At 32.2% G+C, this 9517-nt stretch overlaps 1 protein-coding gene across 1 annotated transcript; it reads right to left on the minus strand.

Annotated features, from left to right (window-relative positions):
* Positions 1–830: 830 nt before the first annotated feature.
* On the minus strand, positions 831–5532 carry LOC111274931 (MACPF domain-containing protein CAD1-like). The gene is made up of 6 exons (XM_022859961.2): positions 5005–5532; positions 3557–3795; positions 3056–3251; positions 2619–2802; positions 2325–2479; positions 831–1749 (listed from the first exon to the last, which is right to left on the minus strand). The coding sequence occupies exons 1-6, from the start codon at positions 5302–5304 to the stop codon at positions 1102–1104; spliced, it is 1722 nt and encodes a 573-aa protein (XP_022715696.2). The 5' UTR covers positions 5305–5532; the 3' UTR covers positions 831–1101.
* Positions 5533–9517: the final 3985 nt, after the last annotated feature.

Consider the following 9517-nt stretch of genomic DNA (forward strand, 5'->3'; position numbering starts at 1 on the left):
TAATGACATGAAAATTTTATAGTATATTATTTATACAAGTGTTTGACTGATTTAGAAATCGAGATCTTTAACAGAAGCAATGAACAAGCAGAAGGAGTTTGCGCTTATTCCAAATGAGTCACAACGCTGGAGTCTGTTGTCTTTGTTTAACCGGGCAGACTTGTTCTCCTGGGCAGAAGGATGTGGCTCTCACCGGTATTTATAAATCCAAGTTAAACGTCGCTCACAAAGCTGTCAACAGATTATGAAAATCACACAAATTTTTTATAAACCAAACGTCCCTTTAATTGAAGCTTTATGGCACTTGTTATTGTTACGTTGTTCTCCAATGTGGGTCCGATGGTGATTCAGAAAAGAGAGTATTTGTGTTGTTGTTACGGAAAACTGAAACAGAATCTGACAAACTCCGACTTATACACGGGATATATTCGCATTGAAGAATACGATCTGGCATGGATAGACATAGAGAACTTGGTGCATCAAGTGATGCTGACAAGGTCAGAGGATGCTGTTCCAAGACACCTCTTTTTGTCATTACACTCACGGATCAATGTCCATTGGATCTGCATTTTATCCTATCAGCCAGGTTTATTGAGTCCTTTCGAATGATGGCCGGCTTTAGTGTGTCAATTCTGGCTAAGACTTTATAGGGTCAGGCTTTAGATACATTTGCATGTGTGAATGTACATGTATAAGCGCCTGTGGTTCTACTTATTAACATTATGATGCAATATATTGAGATGAAAGTTGACTAATGAGTGATTGAAACTGATCTAAATATAGGAATGGAAAAACCTAAAAAAGAAAAGAAACATGACCACCCAACAATGTTGTGCAATCTTCAAAGGAGAACCAGAACAAGCACTTCATATAACAATGTGATGTTTATTGGGTAACATAGCCTGGTTTTCTAATAATCGAATATTGAAACTAAATTGAGGAAATGAGTTAAATACCTAATAATCTGACTATCAACTGTAACGACAAACAAAGAAACAAAAGAGCACAATGTACAATGAAGGAGGATCACCTGTGCAAAGAATGCTTGACTATACTTACAAGTGGAAAAAGGGTAACCTACCAAAAGAACAAAAAATGTGATCAGTAATTCAGCAATGAGTACTTAATGCGCAATACAATCTTCCCCTTGTCCACCCCAAGCTTAGCCCCTGTAACCAACCAATGACCTGGACTATCCTGTGGTCCTTTTGACATTTCAGTCGAGTCCACAATTTTAGCTAGTTTCCCAACATGCCTTGAATTATCTTCCTTCTTATCCTCAGAAGTTCTCTCATTTGAAACTGATGATGAAGATCCATTGGCTCTCTGTCCACTAGAAAGGCTGGAGGGACTATGATCCCATACAGATCGCCTTATTGTACACCCTGGTACCTTGGAGAAGAGGAGTTTAAGGTGTAATACATTTTTGGAACCGAAGTCCCAAACACCAAGCTGAGCCCCTGTGACAATATGAACGCCTGAGAGGTCTCCAATGCAAGTGTCAGTGTGTTCTATTGGCGCAGTGCTTACATGGGAGAAGTTTTTCCACTTGATGGGCTCGAACCAACGGCTGTCTTGCTCCTCAGGACCTTGCCACTTGGGTGCACCTATGGCCATGTGAGCATCCCAATGGGGTTGAAGGATTTTTGGAAGAGACACTAAATGCTGCAAATAAATTACAAGTCTGTTCTGCTTGTTGCCTTCTAATTTAAGCCTAAGCCCAGTGACTGGTTTACGGCCAACTGTTACCTGCAACACCGTGCCATGCTAATTTAGCTGAAGAAAAAACTTTTTGAGGCTCTTAAGTTATTTGGTGCGGCTCCAAGAAATATTTGTCATTTATTTACCCTTTTTTTCCCACTTGGCAATAAGGAAAATGTCAATGATTATAGTATTTGTAAATTAGAGACATCCAGCACAACCATAGAGATGGAGGTAGTATCCCAAAATGCTACTCAAAGGTTTGAAAGCTCTCTATATCACACACACAAGCATACATCTAAATGGTTCAACAATTTCCTTCTCAGGGTTCGTCTCTTAAATTTTAGTGACATAACTTATAATTGGGGCCTTACAAAACATTTGCAATAAATCAATTCACAGAGACGACAAACCAGAATTCAGAGATGTGTCCCCCAGGGGCATCCTGTTTTCTTTCAATTTATTAGGAGTGTTTTTTTTTTTTTTTTCTTTCGTTAAGGAGTAACAGATATTGGACTTTAAGGAGAGAGATGCAATCTAATATGCACACAAAAAAGCTATAACCCGTGCAGACTTTTTCTCATAACATCCAATAGTGTAGATTTTAGATTTACAGAAAATACCTGATCTGGGCTGATATAAAGCTTGGGACCCATTAAGCTAAACTGAAGGGAGGTACACACAGGTTCCTTCCTTTGAATGTTGCTCTGTTCTGGAGCCCAAGTTCGAGCAATTTGAAAATCCAGGAAATATTGTAAATCCTCAATAGGTGGCTTGTCTGTTAAAGGAAATAGAATCTAAAGAGGATGAAAGATAACATCTTCAACGTCTATGTAAGATAATCATAGTGGATGGCAAGCTGGGAAGAAGTTCACATTTAGAGTTGAAAAGTATGAAACTGTTGAATGAGAACTTACACTCCAAGTATAGTTCAATTGCACGGGCCAAATGTTTTATACCAGGCACTCCTTCAAGAAGAGAAACAATGGGAGTAAATGTCATGTTGATAACATTAGGGGCTGATTCTACAGTCTCGGCCCACTTGGCATGACTCTGCTCAAGGTCATCACCTCCTCTCCTCCTAAAAATGACTGTAACATCCTACAGCAGGAACTCTTTTAGCAACAGATTCCATCACATTAAGGCAAACATAATTTACCCAATGAAAGATACATATAACTGAAGCAGAAGGAAACTTTCCCCCCTCCCCCCCACCCAAAAAAAAAAAAAATAGCATTCACAGCAAGAAGGTTAAATAATAAACTGGAAGTTGCATAGTAAACTCAAGGGATCATTATATTTAGCATGTGTTTTGACATTGAATCTATGAAGTGAACAACACCATAATACTAACCTTGTCCTTGTATTTTAACAGTGCAGCACTTGACTGGCCTTTGGAATCCAGAAACCTTTGATCCCTAATGTCTTTCACATAGTTCTCAATGTCAATTACTGACAAAGGAGATGACTGGTGCTGTCTGATGTAAACAACGTCTCTCCCACCAATTGTAGCAGAGGTAACAATGTGTGTACCATAATTTTCAATAAAACTGAAACAAGGAAAACAGATCAATATCAACAATTATAACCTGAAGCTATCCACCAACGCGGAATTATCTATGGTTTCTATTACCTTGTCATAAAGAAGAAAAAAAGAAGATTAATGATAAATATGATACAGAACTGACAGAAAAGGATTTGGAGCAGGAATCAAATTTAGTTTGACCTCAGAGAATGCAAGCAACAAATAAAAAGTTTCTAATCTGTAAAGAGATTTCAATAAAAAGTATAGCAAGAAATGTACAGCTGAAGTAATAAACGTTCACTCTTTAAACATAACGCCCATGTCATTTACCTTGCCAAGGATGCGGGATCCCAAGTGTAAGGAACAGCACGTCTGACTTCCTCATGCAGAGCTAAATTTAGCTTTGTTAATTTGACCTTACATAGGGGAATTAAATATCCAACCATGGCAAGGGATTTTGTAGCTGCTGCATCAACTCGCCAAGAACCAGTGAAATTGAACATGGCATTAAAGCTTCCAAGTGGAACATGCCCTGATATACCAGATTTCTCATTAAAGTATCCTGACATCTGGAATTAAAAAATAAAGATGTCCATTAAAGGCAGGTTTCTAACTCGAGCTAAACAAATGCCACTAGAAGTAGAATGATTACTCTTAATTGGGTGATTTTGTCCTCTACACTAAATTGATAAAACTAGAAGTAGAATCTTTCTTTACCCTTACTAATACACCAATACATCAACACAGACAAAAAATTCCTACATATAGGATATTCAACCAGGTGATGCCATTCATAACCAAACAGAAACGAGGGAATGCTTTAACCAAACAGTTTGGAAGTGTCTAATGGCTTTAACCATAGGACATCATTAACAATGTGAGTCAAGTCCAAATCATAGATGAGGCAATGCTTGGGCAGTGCCCTGGTGAAACACCAATTGCAGTTTAACTTATGACAACTACATCTCAAATTGTTATATGAAATAATATTGCGCAAGTAGAATATATATATTCATTGAATGCACTCAAAGCGTGTATTAAAATATTAGGAATAACCACATCATGACACCAGATGTTGCAAGCATGCCTTACTTAATCTAAAAAACTAAATGGTGTAAATAACAGCATTATACTGGCTAAGCATTTACCGTTGTCACATTCAATTTCATACTGAACAACTGTCACCAGCATAAGAAAATTAAATTAAATTCATAAAGTCGATTTCATATGTTTCAAGAGTCAAAGTCAACTTGTTTACTCTAATGCTTTAGAGGTGGCACAAGAAAATTTTTGCAATCAATAATTACAGTATGCCATGAATGTGCAATAGATAATAGAAAAGGAAGTTAATCCAGACAGACACCATGGAATATACTTGCCTAAGTGGGTTAAACTGTACCGAATTCATATAGCATTTGCTTGGAGGAACAGAAAAAGTCCCCTTGCAACTATCTGTTTATCTCTCACTTTGCTAATCAGAAAACCTAAGGCTGGGAATATGTCAAATAATTGCAATTTTCAAATAACTAAGAAAAATGGAAATCCCAGCATACCCAAATGAACATCAAATTTTAAGCTTTGAAACAAATACCCAGTAATCCCTTTGTCCATCCAACCAAGACAGAAGGCCAATAAAACAGCCAAACAGGGAAATTAAAACTACACAGATAATGAATCATAAATAGGAAAAGATATGAACACCATACAAAGCAAACAAATAAGATAAGAAAAAAAAACCCAACCAAAAACAGATCAAAAAGGGAACAGCAGCAGCCTACCTCATGAAAGCTACAAACTGATTTTCTCTCGATGCCACCTTTGCCCATTGACCACTCAATGTCAACAGACACATTGGGCACAATAACACCACCAGACAAAACAAGATCGTTGGTATGATCTTCATCAAGTTGAACCAACCTTGACCCAGGTGCCCCTTTGCAATACAACAGCCTTGTATCTGAAGTGACATCAAATCCACGACCCAGAGCTTGAATTGAGCTACTAAGTGTAGTAGTCAAAGCATCTAGGCTAGAATATGAGCTCAAGCAGCTGCCACCTCTTGTTCTTGGGTTTTCCATAGAAAAAAAAAGGAAAAAGTGTTTTTTTGCTTCACAGGACTCTACAAAATGAAAGGTTTTTAATTTGTTTCAAGCTTCTGTTTCATGTTGTTGTTTATTGAAAAGAAATGTAATAAAGACAGGGTTTTTTTTTTCTTTCTTTGTGAGTTTTGGAGTTTGGGAGAGTTGGTGAGTTTTGTTAATGTTGTTGCTTTTCTTGTTCTTGCTCCAAGGGGAGGAGTAGGAAGTTGACTACAATGATCGCGAAAAACGCGCTTTTCTCTTTTTTTTTTTTTTTTGTGTTATGTATGAACCAGAAAGGATTCTGAGTTGACTGGTCTTTCCATAGATCTTGTTTTTTCCGTAATCTCTTGTTATTATTTTTTTTTTTTTTCAGTGTTTGTGGCCCAGGGTTCCCTACAAAGTACAAAGTGTGCGTAACCCTGTGTTATCAGATAGAATGTGCTATGCTTTTTTCTTTGACCTATTATCGATACAGTACTACAAGTACAAGAAAATCTCTTCTTTGGGCAAAAAACCATCCTCGGCAATCAAAGTCCTATTTTTGGTTTAATTTTCAATTAATCGCAGTACTTGAATGAATTAAAAAAGGCCAGTCCTTTTATTTTTTCAAATTTATTAGATAAGTTTCTATCTTTTTAATTGTTAAATCCAATTAAAATCTTAAAATATTATTTTTCTCCTATTAAATTTTTAAATACTAATTTTAACTAATTAAACTCTTAAATTATAATTTTTATTTAATTAAATCTCAAATTTTCTAATAAACTTTAGTAATTTTCATAAAAATTAATTGCTTAATTAAAAAGAAATAAAACTTAAAGATATTAATTGAGTAGGATAAAGAATAAGGCTATATTTGAAAATGTGAGAAAGTATATGGACTTTTTTAATAATAAACAAAAAATAGTAGTTTTCATATTATATTTAAACATGTTGGATTAATAAAATTGACCATTTTATAACCAGAAAAGCTTGGCTAAAAACAAGGTACCTAGGAATGAAATTAAAGCACAAATAGTTTTTTTAAATGCAAAAATAATAATAATAATAATAAATAATCATTTGTAATAAATTTGTGAAAACATGGTAATAAATTCTTAATAATATAGTAGCAAACAAATTATAATATAATAGTAAATTTGATAAATATAATGATAAAAAATTTACATAAGCTACAATAAAAGAATAAAAGTATTTCTTTATATTTTTGCAGATATCTTCATTTTTATAATACCAAGAACTATATTTTTAAATTTTAAAATTACGTCAACTTAACATAATAACTCGTAATTAACTCACAAATTGGGATACTAAAATAAATTTGTTAGATTTTTTATTATTGTTAATCCTTTATAATTTAATACTCCTTCTATCCCGATTATTTTGTTACATGTTAACTTAACATAAGAATTGGTCAATATTTTTCTTTATCTTTTCTAGCTCTATTTTGCAGTTAGTTTCTAAAAATCCTTTTACCTCTCCAGTCTTTTACTCCAGGATGAATTCTATGGATATCCATACTACAATGGAGTCTGTAATGATAATTACAAATGGAAGACAACCAAATAAACACTTAACTAGAGAATAACGACAAATTTTATTTGAAGCTCTATTGAAATAGGGTAGTGATGGAAAGTTAAAAAATGGTTTTATAAGTAGAACTGCATACATGTTTTCAGTCTCAACAAGGACTGTGATTAGGCTATTGGATCAAGAAAAACAATTTGTGGAATAAGGTATTGTATTTGATGTTAAGAGTAAGTATCAACAAAGGGCTCTTTCAAAAAAGAGGATTTCCATTGACCAAATATTCAATCAATGGCCAAAGCTTTAAATATGTCAAAGTCGACTCTTCATCGTCGAATCGAGGAAGGTGTTATCAGGCCACATACTAATGCTTTAAAGCCTTATCTAACTTATGAAAACAAAATAGCAAGATTATAATTTTGTTTATCAATGATTGAGCAAGGTACTCTGACCACAAACCCTAATTAATGCATATTGATGAAAAGTGGTTTTATTTTTCAAAACCATCAAAGAGATATTACCTTCATCCAAATAAGATCGAACCTTTTCGTACTTGTAAAAGTAAATGATTTATCACTAAAGTGATGTTTTTAACTGCAGTAGCTAGACCACGTTTTGATGATTTTGGCAATTGTGAATTTTCTGGAAAAATAAGAAATTTTCCATTATCAACTAGCTGGAACTTTAGAGACCAAACCTATTTTATCTGTAACTAAATATTTCACAAGATCATATTAAATTAATAAAATGTTACTAGCAATCAGAGCTAAATGGCCTCCTTCCAGTGAAGGAAGAATTTTCATTCAATAAGATAATGCAAAGCCACATATCGACATTGATGATAAATAATTTCTTCAAGCTGCAAGAATGGATGGATTTAACTTTTACTTATTTTTTCAACCTCCAAGTTGTCCTGATTTAAATGTATTGGAGCTTGGATTTTTTAGAGCAATACAATCTTTACAACAAGAAGAAGCTCTTACAACAATTGATGAGTTAGTGACAACTATAGAAAATTCTTTTAATCAGTTGTCACTAGAGCTTGAATAATGTGTTTTTAACATTACAAGTTTGCATGGTTGAAATTATGAAGATTAATGGAGGAAACAATTATAGGCTGCCACATATAGGTAAGCAAAGGTTGAAAAGAAATGGAGAACTTTCAGTCCAACCTCATTGTAACCAAGAAATTATGCAAAAAGCTTTGCCGCAGATCAATTTCAAAGTTGAAAGCAATAGAAATGTAGGATTTATGAAAAAAATATATTTTTGGTTAGATAGATAATGATATTTTTGCATGTTTTTAGAAAATTAGAAATGTTACAAAGTTAGATAGGTAATGATCTTTTTTTTTTTTTTAACCATGACACTACTTTTGTAAATCTTGACTATATATGACTTGAGTAAATACGGTGCTTTTGTATAAAGATGAATTGATATGCTCCAGTAAATGTAAAAGGATTTTGTAAAGATTATGTAAGCACTTTGCGATGAAAAGTTTTAAATATAGATGGATAGTTTTGTTGTAGAAGTTGTTTTTTCTAATTTTACTCAATTTTATTACCAGATTACTTTCTAACCCTTGAATTTTATTTTTTAATTCTTGATTCACGTGACCACTAAGTATAATGGTGTAAAAAAGTTATAGTTATGATGTTGAAAATTTTTTTAATAATTTTAAAATTAATATATAATAAAGAGCAAAGAAGGAAATATAGATGTTAAAATTTGTTGATTTTTCAAATTGACATTTTGAATGGGACAATTTTAAAACTCTAAAACGACAGGTTTATTGGTGCGGAGAGAGTAGTAAATTCTTTATAATTTAATAACAAATCATTAACAACTTAAAGAAACTATTACTTATGATACACTAAGTAAATCACTTATAATTTAATAGCTAATCAAGAAAAAATAGATAAAAATTCAATAATATTTTCATTGTAAATTATTTATAACCTACCAGTAAATTACTTATAACTTAATAGTAAATCTCGAATAACTTTTTTGTAAATCACCTATAAATTTATAGTATATCATCTATAACCTAACAATTAATCACTCAAAACTTAATAATAAATCTTCAATAACCTAATAGTAAATCACTTATAATATAATAGTAAATCTCTAATAATTTAGAAGTAAATCCCTTATAATCAAGTTGTAAATACCATATAACCTAGTTATAAATCACTTATAATTTAATAATAAATCACTTATAATTTAATAATAAATCATCTATAATTTAAGGGGAGAAATCAACTTACACTAAAAAGTTTTATACTTTTTTTCTAATAATTGATTTTAATAGATCTAAGAAATAAGATTAATTTTTTTTTCCTTTTTTTCATTTGTTTCTTTCATCCTTTGAATTTATTGAAATCAATTATTAAAAAAATATGTAAAATTTTTTTAGTTTTATATCAAAATAAGTTAATCATTTCTTATAACTTAATAATAAAATATCTATAATAAAAAATTACCAATAAAATGTACTAAATCCCTTATACCTATAATTGTAAATCCCTTATAACTTAATAATAAATTACTTATAATTTAATAATAAATCACTTATAATTTAGAATAATGAATCACTTGTAACCAAGTAGAATGCACTTATAATCAAGTAATGAATCACCTGTAACATAATAAAAACTCACTTATAATCAAATAGTAAATTACT

This window comes from Durio zibethinus, chromosome 26 (assembly GCF_047325235.1).
Source record: "Durio zibethinus cultivar Kanyao isolate XHJ-2024 chromosome 26, ASM4732523v1, whole genome shotgun sequence".
Taxonomy (NCBI): Eukaryota; Viridiplantae; Streptophyta; class Magnoliopsida; order Malvales; family Malvaceae; genus Durio; species Durio zibethinus.